The following is a 23,106-nucleotide window of genomic DNA, read 5'->3' as shown; positions in this document are numbered from 1 at the left end:
ACTAGCGCCAATAACAGACCTTATGAGGAAATGAGAAGTGAGAAAGGGCACATCAACCCACGAAAGCCATTTAACTAATCCCAGCTATTATGCACAACACACGGCATTTTACCGAAAATCAATGAACGAAAACGAATCACAGCAACAATGAACCCAAATATTAATGTTTAAAAATCGAAGGGCCACGTCGGGCCCTTGAGGCAAAAGGAGCAGGTGCTCGGGGCCCCCAGCGCACCTGCCTGCTGCACTCCATCCTAAACACACCCCTACAATTACTCATCCCTGCAATTTCAGCACACTCTTTCATGGACACGGTGATTAATCCAGTGGAGCATTGGGTGCGTTTTCCAACCACAGTACCAACGCCTAATGCGGCAAGAGTCCTCTGACATATCAAAGCACTTTGGGGGATAAAACTGCCCTGTGCCATCATTATACTGACCTTTAACAAGGCGAGCGGCAGATTAAACGCGCTCGGGTATTAGCCGGGTAGCGCGGTGCGGAAGAGAACAGGGAAAGGCAGGCTCGTATTAGGAACGCCTGAGACCTCAGGTCGGTGCGCGTGACGCGGTTCTGCAGCTGCCCGGCAACGGCACGACACCGCGGCCCAACACACGGGACAAAGCGCTCATCCAAGTGCAGGAGGTGGGGGGGGGGAAAAGACAGATTCCTTATATCCATGCTGGAACACCTGGAATGGCGAGGAAACGTTTGGGAATACCGAGGCTGGCCTGCTGTTTTTTTCCTCCATTTTCTCCCCAATGCCCTTTTTTCCAGGCTTAATTGCCCGTGACCCTCCTCCTGGCTTCGGCCAGGAAACAAACAAGCCCTGGGACCGACAGCCATTTGAAAACTGGCAGTGGCTTTAGAGTTCAATTAACCTTTTCCAAACAAACTAGGGACTGGCTTTAATGACGGAGTTATGCTTCGAGTTCTCACTGCAATAAAAGTCCAAGACCTGCCAGGTGCACTGTTTATAATCGCTAATTAGTACAATCACTTGAGCTGGACTACAACGGGATTCATTCAACTTTCTGCTGTCACCTAGGGCTACGAAAGCTAAATAACACGCATTCCATACATAAAAGCCATCAGTTACTCGTAATATACAACCTAAAAAGACATGGTGATAATATTTCACCCTGTCCTGGCCATAGGACATGGGTGTAACTATTTTCTGTTTTTCCTTCTTTTTTTTCTTCTGAGACACTGACAAGCATACTGACATTTCAGAAACAGTCTGAAACAATGATTAATATCATGGTACTCTTGGAAAATGTCCTGAACTGAAAGTGTGAAATAGATGGTTTCTCTGTAGCAGGCGGGGGAAAATATTTCCTTTTCATCCAGACTATTAAACAAATGAAAGTGAAGCGGTAAAATGCACGTCTTTATTTAAAAGAGAGAGAGAAGTGTAAAGTCAAGCATGAGGTCATGGAACATTTTCTGTCCACAGGGGATATGTTTGTGCCTACAATGAGGCAGAAAGCCCAGTTTAAGTTTCCATACAGAATATGATCCGGGGAAGTCCTTTGTGCGAAGGACAGCACAGAGATTTTCTACAGAAGTTCCAACAACACAGTGTGTTTTCAATAAAGCTCTCGGAGCACAAAACCTTGGGCCCCACCACATTCACTGAAAGACTTTTCTCAAGGAAAGCTTAAAGAGAGACAGACAGGCCTTGGTACCATTAGAGACATGATCTTACAAAGCTTAGAAAAACAGTTTTCAAATAGCCAGCTTCCTGTTTAACAGGGAATTCCAAATCTCGGCCCCTTGAATTCTCTAGTTAACTGAATGTGATCCCATTCCTAAGAAGTGCTCGACTATGTATGAGTAAGTTCATGACACAAAAACGCACTTCTGGACGTTTTTCCGTCTGACATTAACTGGCTAAACGTCTCAGAAGGAGTTGCATTGCTTTCCTTTCCAGAAAAAGCTCAAGAACGTTAGAGAGTCATGCTGCTAGAGTCATGAAAGCCTTTTGGCCATGTACTCTCGCTCTGATGTCCTACAGGGAAATGTGCAAATAGATCATAAAAAGCCTCTTGTAATCTCCGCCAATACACGGTCAAAGCACACTGAAACCAAAAACAAATAAGCTGCCTTTCTTCCAATTTCTAACAATCACAACGGCATAGATTTAGCCATTTTCAGAGGAAATTAGCTTCCAGGAGACAGGGGGCAGAGAGTAGGCCAGTTCACAAGCTACTTCAGAGCTGTAACATCACAGCTCTGATCTCACACAGGCTAATGTCTCTCATTCAGTCTGAACAGTGAGCCAGTCTCCATGGCCACACAAGAGGACACTGATGTGAACGGTGCTGGACTCATAGATCAGAAGCACAAAGGTGTCGAATTCTCCTTCAGTGAACATCATTTGTGAGACTAGTGCAACTCTTCCCTCCTCAGACAGTGAGTTACAGTTTCCCATTTGAATCTTAACTGCTGTCTGCTCAGCCATCGACCATCCAGTGGCAAAAATGAAGAGAGGAAACTTCGTAAAAGGCAGCATGAGACAGTAGTTAACTCACGGCTCAGAATTATTGGGCCTTAAATTGCATTTTTCTGGAAATGACTTGAAAATAATAACAATAATAATAATAATAATAATAATAATAATAATAGTAGTAGTAACAATGAACACCATCAGAGGTAAAACAAAACAATGCTGTGAAATAGGATATGAAAGGTGTAAATGCTGGACATCTCAGAACTACACCCTCTGCAGAGAGAACCCCGTAATTATCTCAATCTGTTAGCTCACCCGAGCATGTGAGAGTTCATTTTGTTTCGTTTTCTTTGTTTTCTCACAGACTGTAAGCGAATCCCATCGGGGGATAAAAGGCCTGCTCCGCAGGACGCCACTCTCCGTTAGCATTAAAGCGCTCATGGTTCAGCCGCCGGATTATATATTCTTGGGTGAGAGCGCTAGACGCTTCTCTCACATTGTACGTAGCTTAACCTTCTAAAGATACCTGGCCATGGTCATTATCATCATTGATGACCAAGCCCTCCAAATCCATCTTCTGCTACGGCATGTTGCGCGGTTAGGCGAGGTTATGTCATTGTTGAAGTGTGACAAGGTCAGAACGGTCTGGAAAAGGCCGGGTGACCCTGTAGCAGGCGAACATGGTGGCAGTAGGGGGAGCGTGGCTGGTATGGGGGGGTTGTTGAAAATAACCCCTTCCTGGTATGTACTATGCACATCAACAAAGTCACCAGAGGTGGGAAAGTTAAGCAGATGTAGAATCCAACTGACAACATAAGACAACGGCAAACTTCTATTGAGGCAGCCTGTAGCCTAGTAGCTAAGGTACATGACTGGGACCCAGAAGGATGGGCGTTCAAGCCACGTGTAGCCACGATAAGATCCGCACAGCTGTTGGGCCCTTAACCCCGAACTGCTCCAAGGCGATTGTCCCAACTGCAAGTCGCTTTGGATAAAAATCAGCAAAATAACAAATTATTATTATTTAGTTGTCTGTTGTGAAAATATAGTGCCCACAATTTTTTCTGACTTGTGTGTGTGTGAAAAGAAAAAGATAGCATTGCATCCCTGACAAACCGTTGGGAATGACATTTAAGGTGGCCCTTAGCACTGACTGATGTAGGGACAGCACATGCAATACATTACACGCGTCAGATAAGCAGCTTAGAAAGTGGAACTGTTCTTAAAGGTGTAAAAATATGCACAGGACCTTCTGGCCCAGTGCTTTCTGCCAATTACTTCCCTTCTCTGTCACATATCTGGGTTTGTTCCATGCTTCACGCACTGCAGGCTACAGTTCGCCTTCACAGCCGAAACACTTTTTACGTTTGAATAGACACAAGACGACAGAAAGGGGAAAAAAAAAAAAAACGCCATCCTTTGAAATTCCTATAGCCTAAAAGGAAACGTGTCCATATAAAGTGTTCCAGTCTTTTCCGCGGAGGGAAGAGTGGAAAGATCCTCGAGTGTAAGACATTGATCCACCAACCTCCCGGTGTTTTCGGCATGCGGCATTTTTCTTCTACTTTTTTTTTCCCCCATCGAGCGTTTCGCCATTCCTGGGCAAACCTGCGACGGTGGGAGCGTCTAATTTATGCCGCGGCCTCTTTGATGTGCATTCACACCGCGGCGCGTATCATCGTGTTTGAAGGCTCCGTTCTCCAAAATGCAGCCGAGTTTGAAGTTTCTGCCTCTGCCAGGTGCTAAGATGTGATAATCTCAGAGCCAATTATGCATGATACATTTTTCATGGCAGGAACACCTGACAGAGAGGACTAAAAAAAGACACGCTCTCCAGGCAGATGGCCAGAGAGCGTCTCTGAAATGGCCGAGAACTGTCTGCCTGGTGACTGTCGAGCTTTCACTTCCCCACTGCCTCCAACCTTTTCCGAACCGGAGAAGGTCAAGTGACGACGGCTAAAATAATGCAAAGTGGAGTGGGTTTGCTTTTTAATGCATCTGGCTTTCAGTGTTTGAGTGCAGTGAGGAAGATGCACATTCATAAACATAGAGAAAGCGGAAGACTTTTAGTGTGTGTCCGTTTTTTTCGTGAGGAAGCAAAAGAAAGTTTCAAAACATAGTTTACTCTCTCTTTAAAATTTGGAGACCTGGCTGAACTTCCAGCTCAAACCAACTGGAACAATTTGGAAATATTTATCCTCTCCATTTTGCCTCCATGGTTTTAAAGCGAATAATCAGGTGAGAACGTGCTCAGAATAGCTGACCAGGTTCCACTAAGTGTTGCTGCTATATGCTCTCCGAATGGCTTGAAATTATGAAAATATCCAAGCACAAAAAAACTCAACGAAACAAAACAGAATAGAATAAAAAAAAATAAGGCAAAGTAGCAGTTAAAGTCTCACTGCTCCTGCTGAAAAAAAAAAAAAGGTCTTTTGAGGGGGAGTTTATGTAAATGCATCTGGCCTTCATAATTAAAGAGTATTTGCACCACGAGCATATCTGTGCATCTCTTTGAAAAGGCTGTTTACAGGAACGAGGAGATGCTGCCAGCCCCAGGGCCTGCTTTTCAGCCGTCACACTCGCACACAGGAGGAAATGACAGAGCCTTCACCAGCACCATCCTGTCAATTAGCACACTGTCTCTGCCTACAACCTCTCCTCCCCAGGAGTCTTCTCATCCGCTGCCTTCCCCGCGCTTATCGACGGCGAATCGACACGCGCCACATTTACATACCTAATAACCGTGGACCATATTACAGAGGGCTTCGCAACCATGAAATAAGTCTTTACAATCCAACCCGCGTGCTGTTTTTAATAAGCCCGTCACCACAATCCCACCCGTTTTCTGAAGCTTAAATCGGTAGAAGATCAGCGTTTGTTTGATATAATTTGTTTTGATATGTTGCGTGTGCAGGCAACTCCCCCAAACTGCCATTTGATACGCCTAAAGAAATTAGGCCAACGGCACAACATCAAGAGTATTTTTGAAAATCCGTCGTTGCTTTTGTATGGCGGGGAAAAAACTGTTTTTGTAGTTGGTAGTTCTACCTGAATAAGTCATATTCTTCACCCCCCCTTCCCCAAAGTTAGACAGTTAGATGTTACAACCATTAACAATGAAAAAGGACAAGTGGGGTGAACCTGTGCGATTTTAACGGAGTTCTGGGTGGAGCCACCGGCATGGTATTCTACTTTGGACTTCTTGGCGATTTCATCGAACCTAAAAGAAGCAGAAACAGAAAGGAGAGGAGCGTCAGAGGCTGCAGGCAAGAAACAGACACTGGAAGGTTAACCGCAGGCAACTTTAAGTGTTTGTAAACAGGAAGCCAGCGTTGGGTCTGCAAATCTCCACCAAAGAGTACAGGGCATGTGTGTTGAGCTTTTATTAGCACACTCTGAACCGACTGAATGCAACCCACCATTTGGTTTCCTACACTCGACTACTTCTGCAGTACAGTTTGTATTTCAGAGAGACGGATACATTTCGTTTCCGCAGGGTGCCGGTTGCACGTCTGAGAGCAAGTTATTTCAGAAGGTTATGCAACACGTACAGCGACAAACAAAGAAAGTCAACGTTACCCACACGCTTAAAAAAAAAAAATCATAATAAAGGAAGCAATAACTCCTGAAGGTACAGTTCGGCATTAGACAGGGAAACACAATGAAAGCTTCCGGAATGGCCGTTTGGGAAAAGTAACGGGGGAAACTGCTGCAAGAGTACAAAATAAAGAAGTCTGTTATTTTCAAATGTATTTCAAATCTATTAAAAAAAGAAAAGAAATCAGGAAATAACAGTGTGTGATGTGTACGTGCCCTATGACCTCTCCCTCCCCAGCCCTCTTATCGAGTTTCCAGCTGAAACAGACTCAGTAACAGTATTGATAGCTTCCTTCACTGACCACCTCTGGGTCAATTCTGCTTTGCCAGTAGAAGGTCAGATCGTTCATTCAGATCTGCTCCTCCACTGGCCTCGATGACCAAAGGGCGAACTGCAGCCAACACTTCATTAGCAGAGTCTAAAAATGGATGTGAGCCCCATCTGAGGCGAGGCGAACCCAACACAACAAACCGGCCGAAAATAGGCGCACTGCTGAAACGCCATTCGATATTCAAATTTTTAAGGCCTTAAATAGAACATATTTCGGTCTACATCTGAGAGCGTCTGACACGGCTGGGTACTCTACGGGGAGGATGGCGAGAGAAGCGTTTCAGTTGAACACGCGTCTCAGAGGGACGTGCCGTGCAGCTCAACCGTAGGGGCCGCCCCCTTCGGCAGAGGACAGGATGTTGAGCCTCACAGAGACTGGAGGACTGCAGGGGGGGGGATGGGGGAGGGGGGGGTCTGAGAGCAGAGCCTGGGAACGGCATGTCAACTTCCTCAGTGGCAAGTTACTAACCATGAGCTCCACCACAGCGCATTGGAGCCGGGTGCTAGCAAAACCGCAATCGTGCACTATTACACACAAGCACACTCACATACAGGCACGCACACACATGCAGGCGGAAACGCACACACACACACAGAAATATACACATACACACACACATACAGGCACACAAACACACACACACACACACACACACACACACAGACACACAGACACACACACACACAGAGTGACTGGCTGAGGGGTGGGGCACAGTGAGAAAGTGAATGACTGAGGAGTGGGGCACAGAGAGAAAGTGACTGGGTGAGAAAGTGACTGACTGAGGAGTGGGGCACAGTGAGTGGGGGCCAGGATACTCAAATCCAGCCCTGCTTTTCTTTCCTCCCAGGTAATTAACTCAATGAGTAGTGAAACTGACAGGCCAGACTGTCTTCACACCTGACTCCCAGGTAAAGGGAGGGTGAACACACCAGACTCCCAGGTAAAGGGAGGGTGAACACACCAGACTCCCAGGTAAAGGGAGGGTGAACACACCAGACTCCCAGGTAAAGGGAGGGTGAACACACCTGACTCCCAGGTAAAGGGAGGGTGAACACACCTGACTCCCAGGTAAAGGGAGGGTGAACACACCTGACTCCCAGGTAAAGGGAGAGTGAACACAGTTGACTCCCAGGTAAAGGGAGGGAGAACACACCTGTCTCCCAGGTAAAGGGAGGGCGAACACACCTGACTCCCAGGTAAAGGGAGGGTGAACACACCTGACTCCCAGGTAAAGGGAGGGTGAACACACCTGTCTCCCAGGTAAAGGGAGGGCGAACACACCTGACTCCCAGGTAAAGGGAGGACAGAAGAACCAGCAGTTCAAGGCCCTCAGGAACCTGGGCAGTAATATTTGCACAAGCAATGCACATGTAATGCCTGCTTCTCCAGATGTACTGTACCACACCACAAACAAAAATGTATACCAGTGTATATGTGTACATTGATTTTTCAAAAGTACTCCTTTGAATTATTCTAATCAATACACACAGAAAATATGCAAGCATATACAGAAATGCACATACACAAAAAAAATCTATACACACAAAAAACTACAAAACGCACACATGCATGCATGCACACACGCACACACTCACTGCAGGGTTTTCACACTGTATTTAACAGAAGCCATTATTCATTCCACATCATAAATATCACCTTCCAGTCCTCCCTAGCATTAAACCCTCACGCTAGTTTGCACCCACTTTTGTGAATGGGAGCACTGTGGTCACCTCAAACCATTAAAGTTTTAAACATACAGGCACCATCAACTGTGGATGTAAGACGTGTTTGCGCACTGATCTGATGTGGTAATCACTCCCATTTTTGGTTAAACACTTAATGGGAATCATTTTTAAGGAATAAAAAAGTTGACGCCCAAATCTGAGCAGATGGGAAGCAGGGTGTTTATCGACATAGTCTAGAAGCGCATATCGACAATTTTGGTCGTCAGATTTGTTTAGTGGCACCAAACTTTGTACTGTTGTCTTAATTTACTGTATTAATGCGTGTCTGTTTGTATGTATGTGAAAACGAGTAAGGCTTGAGAAAGCAAAACATTTCAGAAAAATCTGATAATACGGTATAATCTTATGTAATCCTCAGATTATATTTTTACTGAAACCAAATATTAATTGACTGCACCTTTACTGCATTCCTCAACCATTATAGACTACCTACATAACACTTTACTATAAATTCAGTTTATATAGTTTTACACTTTATTGGCCATAAAACTAATTGGGCGGTAGATTTAGTAGTTTATGTACAGTACACATTTTTTTAAGCCCCTTCCAACAACCTGAGCACACAGCATTTAAGTAAGAATACTGTTATGACAGCTAGGGTCTTTAACATCTCAGCAGGCTGGCATATGTTTCACACAACTGAAAACGGACCAAAACCTAAAGCAAACCAACATACGCTTTCCCCTTGAATGTCGACTTCCCAGTCCTTAAAATTCATCAAAGCTGTCTCACAGGCCTCTAGAGAAGAGAGAGGATGCCATTTAAAAAGCACGATCTCTATTTCTGAAGACCAGATTAAATGTATTAACACAAAATGTAAACTGATGAAAAAAAAAAAATAATGAAAAAAAAAAAAATCTGCTTTGTCTTTGAAATAATTCAGCACAAATGTTACGAGTTGAAAAAATGTTCTTAAATGTCAGTTTGATAAAAGCCAAAAGAACTTATTCCCCACATGTGTTTGTAGTTAGGTATATTAACTCAAGATGAGGAAAAGAAAGCAATTTAAAGCAAAAGTGAAAACATCAGCAGTTTTCAGACCCGGAATAAAATAGAGCTGTATACCCTTTTAGTAGCTATATTCTTAGTTGTGAGTATTGATTGATCAATGCCATTGTTTACTGTACAACTTTAAATGCCCAATACGGAGATCCTCCCTGTAAGAGTTCTCCTAACTTTCACTTTTAGAAAGTGGCAGCCCTCAGAGAAAGAGGGGGGTATGGAGTCTGTGTGCACTAGTTTTCAAGAGCCAATGTCTTGTGTATTCCTTCAGACAACGTTTGAAGCTCAGCAATTGGACTTAATTAAAACCAGAGTACTTCTGGAGACCTTTTTTTTTTTAAATCACATACAGTACACATGTTTTTCATGACAATAAATTTGAAGTACTGTATAGCAACTACTCTATTTGACACTAAAAAACACTAAAATAGGGGTAAAAATATAACTATACAATTGTATTTTTGTGATGCATTCTTCTTTTTTACACATAAACAGGATTTAAAACATGACATTAATCTTTAGTTGTCAGAAAAAGGAAAATAAGCAGGCCGATGGTATTTCAGAATGAACTGCAGTAATTTGCTTGTGCTTCATCACAAGTGGCAGGCACACACAAAGTTAATGACCCTTAAAGGCCAATTCATAAATGTTTGGCATGACCAACAAAACACTTGGCATTAGCTTCATTTTCTCAACGAACCACCGTTTAAAATTATCAAAAATACGCTTTCAAATTAGACCGCCACTGCATATCCTTTGACGCAGGGCAGGTGTGTGAACATCATCAAAATAACCGTATGAAGCTACTGTACGCCTCATTGCACACCACAGAAACGCATTTATAAAGCCAGTCCTAGGATCCTTGGATTCAAATTAGGAGCATAAATCGGGAGTCATCTTTCGGCGTGACAAGCTTCTGGAGAACTGCTTGTGGAGATAAAATACGTCCTCACAGATCAGCGGTCGAGCCCAATGGCGGGGAGGCTAATGGACGACTGACACCTGGATAGACTCGCCGCAGCCTGAAAGCCTTCTGTTTGGCTAATGGTTTTTCAGAAGAGGAGAAAGGCAACACAGAAAGCTCCAGGAATTTATTTCTGACACACAATGGTCTGACTGGCAAGTCAGCGTAAGGTACACCAGGCAAGAGTACCCCAGCTATCTGCCTATCGGGTATCAAAAAACATAGCCTAATTATACCAGATATTATCAATACGCTGTACAGGTTACCCGGTGAACACAGTGCTACGAGACGCATACAAATTCATCTGAAGAAGCTGTGCACACACAGTTCCTGTTACTGTCAGAGTGACACAGGGTAATGTTACTGGCAGATGCATTTGAGCTGGTGAACCCTGACCCCTCCAGTCTAAAAGCTCATATGAATTCAGCGAAACAACCAAAGAACAAGCCAACTGAACATGGGCGTCGTCCTGCTACAGCTACATTTGCACAGTGACTTCATAAACTTACACGGACACCTTTTCACTGTTTTTTTTTGTTTTTTTTTAAGGTGTTAGCAATTGTTACCAGTTGGTTAGTCAGAATATAGGTATTGTAGGGTAGTGGAAGTACAAAAAATCAACTTTCAACTTTGTTTTTACATTTATATGAGCAGTTATATGAGGGGACTGCTGTGGATTAAATCAATAATAATTCATTTGTTATTTAGTTGACGCTTTTATCCAAAGCAATTTACAGTGGATTGGACTAGGCAGGGGACAAATCCCCCTGGAGCGACGGGGTTAAGGGCCTTGCCCAAGGGCCCAACAGCTTTGTGGATTTTATCATTACTACACCAACCTTGCGGGTCCGAATCATGTACCAAGGCCGCCAGGCTAGAGGCTGCCCCAGATCAGACTGGATTAGTTACAAACTCAATACACCTTCAACTGTCACCACAGCTAATGCACATACAAGTAAGACATGCCTTTTTACAAAACTTACTTTAGATTGCCAATCCATCACTAAAAACGCGCCCAGCAGATCCCTTTAAAATAATCAAGTTAAAGCTTTGAATAGAAGGAAGAGAATGGATGGTTTTTATTAAAGGCAGCAAAGAGTAGGCTACACTTGTTTAAATATGAAACCGTTTAAGAGGATAGCCATCATGAGTAGCATTGGGCTGCTTAACTACATCCACTGGGTCATAAAAACACAGCAGTTTTCATTTCAGAGGGGATTTGGCAATTGAATCTTTTATTGGACCCTATCAAGCCCGTGTCCCCGACTCACTTAATGGCCAAGGCTAAACAGCAACATACTAAAATCCCGTAAATCCTCCCTTCTCCTGCACAGGCAGCCCATTATTCCAGCACCGACTGTTAGGAAATGAAAGTTGAGATCATCTAAAAAAAACAAATAAAAAAAACAGCTGTCAACAAGACAAATTTGCGGAGAATAAATGTGTGTTACTATGCATCTACAAGCCCTGTCAACGGGGTTGAGTCAGAAGAGTCGCTTCCACAAAGCTACCCTGAATCATTAAAAAGCAATTTCACACTATGTAACTGATTAAGCACTTATCTTAGTGGGCCTGAATTCTAACTAAACAATATCTCAGCTACACATCTTATTTTAGGTCAATTAGCCACCATTAATACTCAGCCTTTTTTTCCAAGGTTGTTGTACAGAACAGGGTATGATCTTGAGGAAAAAAAGAATCTAGTTTTTATAAACACAATATTTCTAACGGATAAATTATTTTTATTTATCCATTGTATTTTTAAGTGAACATGGTTTTTTTAAACAAGTGTTGTAGATGTGTATCACAAGCACTCCGGGGGGGGGGGGGAGAGAGAGAATAGTGCTTCTTTATAATGTGACCAATCCCACATTTCAAAATGGCTGGTTATCGCAACTGACCATCTCGGAACCTCCTCACAGTCAAATCCTTGACATCGTTCTGACGTCACAGACCGATACAAAGTGTTCGCAGAAGCGGACCGTGCACGTACATCGGAGAGATAAGCATGTGTGGTTGAGAGTGCGTTCCCCCCCCACCCACACTTATTCTCCGTTAGTTCAGACTGCAATCAGCTCCTGTTAGAAAAAGGCCTCCATCTCCCAATGACTCATTAACAGACAGGCAGAACCAAGTGTTCCAACTTTAAATGCCAGCCTCTAAAAATAGTTCACCGTCATCTGACTAATGTTTCCATTAGTATTTCCTCCTCTTCTGTAGGTGTGATCTCCATTGCCAACCCCGGGAACGCATTTCGCTTTCTGGAGGAGGCCGTGCATGAGGTCACGTATGAGCAATCATCAAATAGCATTCTAGAACTTTAACCTAGATACGTGCTGCAAATTCCTCAATTTCCAATAAAACTCAATAATTAAAAAAAATCACAGCAATGATGTTTTACATCAGAGAAAACAACTTGAACCCATTTTGCTACAATACATGCAAGTATTTTACAAAATACTGCTCCTCTGTGAACACAAAAGAGCACCTCTTTCAGATTGGCAATCAAAACAGGCAATGATAATACCATCAATGATAATATGCTGTCTCTAAATACATAAATGCTAATTCTGTTTTGTAACAATATGCTTCTGAACAGGGATTTGGATACTGAGCTGTTATCTACAAAATGCTTTTAATCATGAGAAAATAAAATCACAGCCAGTGTAAAAAAGGTGCACAGAAGAGAGATAACAGTGAAAAAAGGAAAGAGCAGTCTTTGAACTACAAGTGAGAACAGATACGGCAGATTATAACAGGCCCTCAAAAATCAAAACCAAGCAAGAACACACAGACAATACAGAGCTTAAAGTGGCTCAGATGCAACCTCCAAGAGCAGGCATCGCTGTCTTCCGTCTTTTCAGTTTGAAAGTGCTTTACAAACATTAGCATTAGCTTTCGCACATTTTAACATTGGACCAAACGTTTTTCCTTGTTAAGAAAGCACAGAAAGGAAGTCTCGAAGAGGTCAAAATAAAATCTCAAAACCGACAGTTTATTCCGTCTGTTATTCATATAATTTATCTTGCAGAATGTTTGGGGAAAAAAAAATAAAAATAAAAAAGAAACTTTCAATGTGACTCATGAAAAGTCCACCTCTGCCTTTCTAAAAACTGTTAAGCAACCAAGGGGCTCCAATGGCCAAATAAATATACATTTACATATACATTTTGGCATTTAGCAGATACACTTGTCCTTACAAAGATGCCATTTTGACATGAAATCCATGTATGCAGCTGGATATTTTTACCGTTGTGATACAGGTTAAGTATCTTACTCTATCTTGCTCTAAAGGCAGCATGCCAAGTGGGAATCGAACCCACAACCAAATTTCCCAACCGTTACGCTACACCGCCGCATGAGTGCTACAGCTCCAGGAGCACGTCCGTCGTCTGTAGAAGCGTCCCATGCAAATTAACATACCGCCTATTTAAAAAAACCTCACAAAAGCACCTGTTATGACTCATTTACAGCAAAGGAATTTGAGAACTGTGGGTGTTTATATCATGAGAGCAGCCAAGAGAACCATTTGAACCAGACAGACAGAGCTTCTATGGATTTTTTTTCTTCCCACAGACAAACTATGCGCTCCACCTTTCAGAACAGACAGCAAGGGGCCCAGATCTCCAGGGGCTTAAAGCCCCCGTCCGAAATGAGCAGCTGCCAGAAGACCTCTCCACCAACCCCATGTGACCACCTGACGGCCCAGACTTTCACCCGCCGTTTTAACCATGTAGGGAATGAGCATGCCCGTTAAAGCAACATGACCGCTTCAGAACCTGGGGCTGATACTGTGCAGCTCAAGGTGGCAGGAAATTAACGCAAATATGAAAGTATTAAGACAGTACAGCATCTGCTTTGGATTAAGGATTACGCTCAATACATGCCCGATGAAAGAAGATGCTTGAAACTGGGATAATTCATTTCAAAATCTGTGGTAAACTAATTTGTTGACAATTTCGTCATCAGCTGCTAGCTAAAACGTGAGAAAGGGCGTTTCTAACCAATCTAATCCTAGTTCGAGGCTTCCCAGTCCTTTTCCCAGAAAGGTTCAACCTGGCATCATCCTTCTCCGCACAAGCATTTAGCCACTTGATTCAACTCGTCAGCGTCTTAAGTGATCCAATCGAGAACCCCTTCCCCCCCCCCCCCCCCCCAAGATTGTCAGTCACTGAAATAAGATGGTAAACCCACAGGACCGCGGCCCGTCTAGTCAGGCAGTCTAGCCAGTAAGCTGATGTTAATCATTCCGGTTAAGGAGTCTTCAGTCATCAGCGCTGTGGCATAAATCAAGAGGCTTTCACCTCTCCGCGGCGGTTCTGTACTGTGTGTTGTTACACGAGAGAGCATGTCAAATTTTTCTGCCTTCGAGTTGAAATCGGAGAGCCTCTGAAGGTGTCTGAGTGCCGGTAAGAGACTCCCGCTCGAGATGACAGATCTCCGACTCTCACAAGCGAGAGTGCGCCTTATTTATGGGTGTAATAAGTCAAGATTAACTCCTGTAAGGGTTTTTTTTTTTTGCGCGCAAAGCAAGGCAAGCTCCGTCGAAACAATCCCTCTTCGTTCCCTTTGAAGCCGGCCTGTCCTATTAACACAGGAGAGCGCCCTAAAATCCCCATCAAGCGATCTGACCGGAAGAACAAGCCTCTGTTAATCAATGGCTAGATTGGATCTGTTTCCTCGGAGCCAGCCGGCGGAAAGCCTCTGAGCCTTCCCGGGCCCATAAAGGTAACGGAGGTGTTTTCGGGACTAATGACCGTCAGAGAGCCTACCCTCCTCCTCAGCAGTCTGCTCCTTTAATTACTCCACTCCCGCTAAACGACTTACAAATCACAGCGAGCGGGCGGGAAAGCGCCATCAAACGGGAAACTCCTAATCGAGGATTGGGAAAACACAAATCAAACGGCTACCCTCTCGTAAGGTTTTCCACCGGGGGTGGGGGGGTGGGGGGGGGGGCACAGAGGGGTTTGTGCAGCTACGCGTTTGCACTAGATCTAAACCAGGCATGTCTTATCTGGACAGGTCACTGTGGGTGCAGGTGTGTGTTCTAGCCCAGCTCGGAGATCCAATCATGCTCTTCAATCAAGACATTGATGAGTAGAAGTGGGCATATTTGCGCCGGCCTCGAACAAAAATCGGAACCCCCAAACCCACACCGGCCCTTTTTGGACATGATCGGACACCCCTGTTCTAAACGAAGCAGGATTGCGGATGAGCAGGTTCCAAGGTGAGAAGAGATGGAAAAGGGCTAATGGGCTAATGCTAATCCCAGCTTCAGAATGGTCTGGAAGTGTTCCCCATAACACACTGGAATATCACTCTGTGATCAATGAGATCTGGTCTATTAGCTTGTCCATATAACAGTATGCCTGTGCTGGTAGGATTGATGTACAATAATTATTGCCATGGTCTATGTGGAAAACCACAGATTAAGTTAAAATTTTGCAAAAAAGGCAAGCGATAAATGTTGTTATTTCCCTAATTAAATTGTTTGGCAAATCCTTCACACAGAGAGCGCAGTTTATCTGTTTAAAATCGATACCCCATTTCACAGCGAAACTCGTCTCAACAGAAGACAGCGCCATTAATTATTCCCTTCTCAAGGCCTGCACTGTGCTGCTCAAGGTTGAATCTGTTATCTTTTCTTATTTCAAGAAAACGTCAATAATTCTTTTATAAATGGATCAGTTTACTGTCAAGAATGTGTTTTTCCAAGCACCAACCCTCCCATTCGATATTTTAACACACCTCTACACAGTAACAGAAATCGTTCCACACAAAGTGTTGCGTTGTCTATTATTCTATCATCCACACTGCCTCACCATTGTCAGATATCTCACTTACTGGAGCTCTATATGTACTTTGCCAATATTTTCAAAATTATTGTAAACCATATGAAAATACAATTGAGTGTTACACCATCAAAACATAATTATCAATTCTGTCAAGACTCTAGCGTTTACTTATTCATTTCAAAACCAGATTACTAACCAATATTTCAATGGCACCACACCATACAACCAAGCTATCAACATGTACATTTAATTACCAAGCTAGCACCTGTGAAATGCCCCTTATCTTATCACTAGCACAAATGCTGATGCTAATTCTCCTGCAGAAAGCTCGCAAAATCACTCTGCACCCAAACTGTCAAAGCACGTGTGGACAAGGCGGCCGTCTCGGACGGAAAGAAAACAAACAGCAGGAATGAAGCTCGTGTGCAGACGCCGTCCCCTGACCCACGATGCACTGGGCTGCAGCGTTCAGCCGTACAGGGTCACATGAACCACAGCTGCTTCCTCCGCTCTCTCTGCAGACTCAATCTCTCGCTCGCTCAAAAACTGCAGCAAATAGCTCCTTAACACCCCCTCTTTACAAACTGTAATGTGTTGCAAGTCTCTCTCTGCCTGTTACTAGAGATTTTTGTGAACACAGAGCTCCTCGCCTATCCGGGCACATTGGCAAATTCCGGGCCTATGAACCATTGAATTTGCATTATTGCAAAGACAATAAGGTCCCATTGCTTATTGATTTACTTCAAATGAACATAACTTACAGGTACATATAACATAGGCTACACCTAAAGACCTAGTAAACTGTAGACACAAATGTATACAGTACTTTAAGGCCTGCATATGAAAATTTAAGGTTTTATAAGGTCTGCTGGTTCAGCGCTGGGGTATGCAGGGGCATTTGAAATTCTCTGCGGCCCCTGCACTTCACATGAACATTAAAGAGGAGGCCCCTTCCTGCTCTGGAGAGCTGAGGACAGGAACCTGGTGATTTATAATGTTCCAGGTGAATTATTCAGCTCCGCGCAGAAAATATCTACAGAGCAGAGAGCCAAATATCAACCTCCTGTGTACAGGGCAGCCTTTCTGCATGTCAGGGTTTTGTTCCAGGTACTGGGGGGGGCTGAGTGATATCACTGGGAGGATGGATGGACTCCACTCCCCAAAGGGTCTCCCCCCCCCCCTTCCTACGACTGCACCTCCATCAGCATAATCTCAACACGCACGTGTTCTACACGGGCGAAGGACGGACCACGCCGAATTAAACACATCCTTAGGGGCAGGAATATTTTAAAAGTCGGGAACTACAAGGACCAGCGACTGTTTCTATCTCATTGACCTTAGCGTGTCCCGTTTCCTGTCCAATTAACTTCAAAAGCGCGAGCCGAGTAGGGCTTGAGAACAACTGAGAGGCTTTATCTAGCCTTTCCTCTGAAATAACACACACTGAAAAACCAAACGGCATAACAACAACCAACAAAAAAAAAAAAAAAAATTTTTGTGCTAGGGCTGTGGAGAAACCAGATCCTCGTTTCCAGCGCCATCTGCTGTTGACGCGCTCCTGAACGGGAGTGTGAATGCACAACGTTGATGGGGCACAATTGGGATTGCATCAGCCACCTCCTGGCTAAGAGACCGAGCCAAAGGAGAAACCAGCACATCCATCTTAGGAGACCGAGAGAGCACTTCATTTTATTCTAGAAAAATTATTTTAGAAAGATGTTGCGCGCTAATAAACGTAAGAGGCGAAAGCTCAGGGGTCTGAATAGCCTATATACACAGGGAGAGAAAAGCTGCTTCATTGGCCTCGGTCCACGTTGGACAACAGCGCGGTAATTAGGGAGCGCATAGCTTTCGGACGAGAAAGACAAAGCTGTATTTTAGATTTTACTTCGTGCAGCAGACACATAAATAAATGGCCCGGTTCCAGGTCCCTGTCTCAGTCTAATACTCCCTTCATTACCCTCAAGCGGGAGCCACATAAATCCCCACAAGAGGGGAAGAAAATGACGAGGTGGTTGCAATGCGGCTGTGGGCGAGGAGAAAAAAAAAAAAAAAAAAGACAAAAAACCAAAAACCTTTTTACATCTTTGTGGTCTCTCGCACATTCAGAAGATGCAGTGGGGGTTCCTCCAGCCCTGCTGATGTTAATGCGATACATAAGAACAGCAGGAAACTGAAAGTGCTGAACACCATGTGTTCGGGTTTAGTGCAGCCAAGGCAATAACTGTTCGCACAGCACAAAGAGGGGATAATTGTCTTCAGGAAAGGCGATAGTAAACACAGGGGAAGGGATTCCGGTCTGCACAAGCCTGAAAGGACCGTTGACCGGACGCAGACGGCGGTGTGTTTTTATTTTATTTTTATGTTGTCCGGGTCTTTAGCTACCCGCTCGATTTCCCGCCAGTGATCCTACGTCTCGGTGTCCTTCTGGCCTCCGCGGGGTCAGCGCTGGTTACAGACCCGCGTGGAGAGCTGGCCCGACCCCAGCGCCCGCCCGCGTGCAGGGGGGACAGATTTGAGTGGCGCACGCGTGTGAGCGTCGGCACGGCGACATGCGGGGGAACGAGGACATGCTCGCTCACACGTGGAGGAAGGACCTCCGGGAGGTGTTTCTTCTTCTTCTTCTTCTTCTTTCAGGAGATGAGTCGCGCCTCTTCCCCTCAGATCCGAGCCCAGCGGAACTGAGCGCGCTCCGTTAGCCACCCTGTGGCATCAGATGCGTGCAGAAAAGAGCCCCAGCCCTGAGCATCTGCTCTGCTGAGATGCCCGTGTCGTTCGTCACAGACAGCAGACTGAACCTCGTATCACAGGAAGCGTGATGCGGGCTATGATGTGTTCAGTCTCTGGTCTGGAGTGGGAACATCTCCACCGTACAGTGTGTGTGCGTGTGCGTGTGCGCGTGTGAGAAACGGAGTGTGATGCGTGTCTCAATCTCGCCTCTCTCCCCCCTGAGTCAGCCTCCTCGGTTACGAGGCTCTCCTTTCCGCATGCTAATACGGCTGAGGCAATAAACCTGCGGTGAATAATTCATACAGCAGCAGGTTACGCTGCATAATGAACAACTTACTTACACCCTGTACATTAAAAGGGTGATTCCACTGATCTGCGTTTAGCGCTAGCGTGTGCGGGCGCGCGGGCCGGCGAGCCTGCGAGATAACCTTTAAAGAGACAAGCTCGCCTTTCACGGGGAGAGGAGAGGCAGCCGGCCCGATGTCGCCGGGGGAGTAACTGCCTGACCCCGTGCGGTCAGAGCCCGGTCCGCCGGGCCGCTGTCGGCCGCAGATCTAAAAAAACGCCCGTAATGAGGACGTGTCGACGCGCTCTGGCAGGGAAAGGGAATCTTGCGCTCGGTGATTATCTGCTGGCACGACACCGCAAGGCTCAGGTTTACATTTCAACGACATCGATGCAAAACAAAGCACAAAGCCGGTGGACAGGTGACACGTCCGTCGGGGATTTCCATATTCAAATCGCATGCAGTCGTGTGTTCAACAGGGGTTCAATAGCAAATGCAAAATGCATTTTCCCCATTAACATTGAGGATAAGAAGTAAATCAATACAATATATGCTCACTGAAAGCATAAAAGAAGAAATGACTAACAGGCGGTTATTTAATAAGCTTTTGCTGCCACCTGCAGGACACTGAAGATATTGCACTCCACTTACACACTCAAGGACATAACAGCCTCTCATTGAAGTGCATCAATTTCCCAGTTGAGGTGTTACTAAAATTCATTTTGTGTCTCGATGTTGCACCCAAATGGTTGAAGCAAAGGCCTGACAGTGCCAATTGTTCCCATGAGTCCCAATCATAAATATTCTGGTCAAAGCGAGCTATGGAGAAACGCAGGCCATTGGACAGGCCATTTCAAATTCAGGGACAAAATAAAACGTGGCAAAAAGTCATTTAAATATGAATATTTCAATGAGTATCTTCATGACAGAATATGCTCATTGACACTACAGAATTTCAGTGGCTTTGTAACCACTGAAGGGGGATAGTCCTGTCACTGAAGCACTCTGCGTTCCATCCTGAACAAATTCATATCAAACGCTTATTAGACCACTCTGCATGGCATGGCCCTTACAATGAACTGGCTTCCTGTCCCATCCAGAAAAATAGGTGAGTCTGGGGCATATGAACCAGTGATTTTAGTTACGGCCCCATATGTATGATCACTAACTCTACTTAAAATTTTGAACTCTCCACCTGGTGATGACATTACATAAAACTATTTACTCAAATATTTCAGAATCTTATCTTATTTTATTCCACATACACAACATTCCAGAAAGAACCACAGGGTGGCAGTGTTTCCTATTACTGAATATAAAACGAATCGCACATATTAAAAATATTTCCAACATGTAATGAGAAAGAAAATAATAATTAAATAAATAATTTCTAGGTTTCCTTTCTCTTCCCGAATGGCCACTTTGGAGCCAATATAACCGTCATAGAAGCTCTGCCAAATAGAATAATCTGACAGTCAATCGAGTGTTTTGCAAACTAAATTTAGCAGCCTTATCGTGTTCAATAAGATACAGCCTTGCTCAAGTGCCAGAGTGTCGCAGCAATGTGAAAGGATAAAGAGGACTAATACCTTGGCTGACTCTCTCTGCACAACTGGAGCTCAACATTATGGCTCCATCTCCCAAAAGGCCCAATTGAATGCAGTCACACTAAATAAAAAGCCTGCTTCAAGGCAGTGTTCTCAGTGAAGGGGATGGCCTGTCATTCGTCTTCTATTTAAAAATGCCCACCAAAATCTGGATAGGAATGAAACTCACACCAAAGTGTAAGATCACAACTACATGATTAGAATGTTATTAACCAGACATTTGGACGATGACAAAACGATCACTACTGGTAATTGAAAGTTTGAGAACACGGACTAAGAATTTTGAAATAACATTCCAAAGTAAACCTACTCTTCAAAGGGTTAAGACTCTTGCCTTTGAAGCCAGAGGCCAGCAATGAAAGTACCAATAGCTTTGTGCTAAATCAGGCCGGCGCTGGCAGAAATTCCACTTGCTTTTTCTTTTATGTGCAGAAACCAGTGGGGTACTCTGCTTTGAAAACACAGTGCACAGTGTCAACTGAGGTCCACCCACAGAATGTAATAATGAGGTAGCCTAAATGTGGAAATTAGAAATTAATAACGATGCCCAGAAATAGTTCTTCATGTTTATTCCTGCAGGACAAAGGCAGTTGTCAGAAAACAGCAGGAAACCGCACAGGCGCACACATACACGCAGACAGACACACACTTATTGGACTGCTGGATTAGGAGTCTGGAGTATGCGGTGGTATGTGGAGCACCAGCCCAGTTGCATAGTTCTGAAAGGGAAAGGGAGGACAGAGAGACAAACGCTGTAGATAACCCTCTCAGCCCTACAAGGGCTACACACAAAATTACAGCTACAAAACTAACCCCATCACTGCTGCCTTCACCACTGGAGAGAGACACTGTAGAGAACCCTCTCAGTTCTACAAGGGCTACACACAAAATTAGAGCTTCAAAACTAACCCCATCACTGCTGCCTTCAGCACCCAAGCCACAGGAAGTTCAGCTAGGTTCTGCATGCACTGTGTTTTGGGCATCTCCCTCTGTACATTACATTAATTTGACAGACACTATTTACAATAACACTTGCGATTAGAGAACTTAATCACATCCACAAACAGACAGTGTTCGCACTCCCAGACTCTCCCAGAAGGAATAGATGAGAAATAAAAACGTAATATAGGCCTAGGTAAAAATAAAATCTACAGTTGTGTTCAAAATAATAGCAGTGTGTTTAAAAATGTGAGTAAAGCTCAAAATCCTTATAATAGTTTTTATTTCGATGCATTGGGAACACTGCACATTATATCCTAAATCAAAACATGAAGAAAAATGTGTCAATTTTTTAATAACGTTACAGAAAATGAAGAAAAATGAATATTGGGCTGTTCAAAAAAAATAGCAGTGTCTGCATTTTTCTTTACAAACTCAAATATTTACTGTATAAACTGAAAAATCTTCAGGATTTAGCATTCCTGTGAATCACTAAACTAATATTTAGTTGTATAACCACGGTTTCTGAGAACTGCTTCACATCCGTGTTGCATGGAATCGACCAACTTCTGGCACCTATGAACAGGTATTTCAGCCCAGGATGATTTGACAACATTCCACAATTCCTCTGCATTTCTTGGTTTTGCCTCAGAAACAGCATTTTTGATGTCACCCCACAAGTTTTCAATCGGATTAAGGTCCGGGGATTGGGCTGGCCACTCCATAACTTTAATTTTGTTGGTCTGGAACCAAGATGCTGCTCGCTTACTGGTGTATTTGGGGTCGTTGTCTTGTTGAAACACCCATTTCAAGGGCAATTCCTCTTCGGCATAAGGCAACATGACCTCTTCAAGTATTTTGATATAGGCAAACTGATCCATGATCCCTTGTATGTGATAAATAGGCCCGACACCATAGTAAGAGAAACATCCCCATATCATGATGCTTGCACCACCATGCTTCACTGTCTTCAGAGTGTACTGTGGCTTGAATTCAGTGTTTGGTGGTCGTCTGACAAACTGCCTGCGTCCCTTGGACCCAAAAAGAACAATCTTACTTTCATCAGTCCACAAAATGTTTCTCCATTTCTCTTTAGGCCAGTTGATGTGTTCTTAGGCAAATTGTATCCTCTTCAGCACGTGTCTTTTTTTTAACAGTGGGACTTTGCGGGGGCTTCTTGCCGATAGATTAGCTTCACACAGGCGTCTTCTAATTGTCACAGTACTCACCAGTAACATCAGACTGTCTTTGATCACCCTGGAGCTGATCATTGGCTGAGTCTTTGCCATTCTGGCTATTCTTCGATCCATTCGAATGGTAGTCTTTCGTTTTCTTCCATGTCTCTCTGGTTTTGCTTTCCATTTTAAAGCATTGGAGATCATTTTAGCTGAGCAGCCTATTATTTTCTGCACTTCTTTATGCGTTTTTCCCTCTCCAATCAACGTTTTAATCAAAGTACGCTGATCTTTTGAACAACTGGAACAACCCATTTTTCTCAGGTTTTTAGAGAGAAATGCATGCAACATGTGCTGGCTTCATCCTTAAATAAGGGCCACCTGATTCACACCTGTTTTTTCACAGAATGAATGACCTCACTAATTGAACTCCACACTGCTATTATTTTGAACATGCCTCTTTCAATTAATTATTCAATTAC

At 44.0% G+C, this 23,106-nt stretch overlaps 1 protein-coding gene across 2 annotated transcripts in view; it reads right to left on the bottom strand.

Moving 5' to 3' along the window:
- Positions 1–23,106, bottom strand: part of LOC133122423 (adenosine kinase-like) — a 140,110-nt gene that overhangs the window by 105,655 nt on the left and 11,349 nt on the right. For both annotated transcript variants that reach the window (XM_061232386.1, XM_061232387.1), the window contains exon 4: positions 5,594–5,672. In XM_061232386.1, coding sequence (XP_061088370.1) covers positions 5,594–5,672 — 79 coding nt within the window. The remainder of the gene's footprint in view (positions 1–5,593; positions 5,673–23,106) is intronic.

This window comes from Conger conger, chromosome 2, assembly GCF_963514075.1.
Source record: "Conger conger chromosome 2, fConCon1.1, whole genome shotgun sequence".
NCBI classification, from domain to species: domain Eukaryota; kingdom Metazoa; phylum Chordata; class Actinopteri; order Anguilliformes; family Congridae; genus Conger; species Conger conger.
Note: the sequence above shows the minus strand (reverse complement) of the source record. Positions and strands in the feature narration are given on the sequence as shown.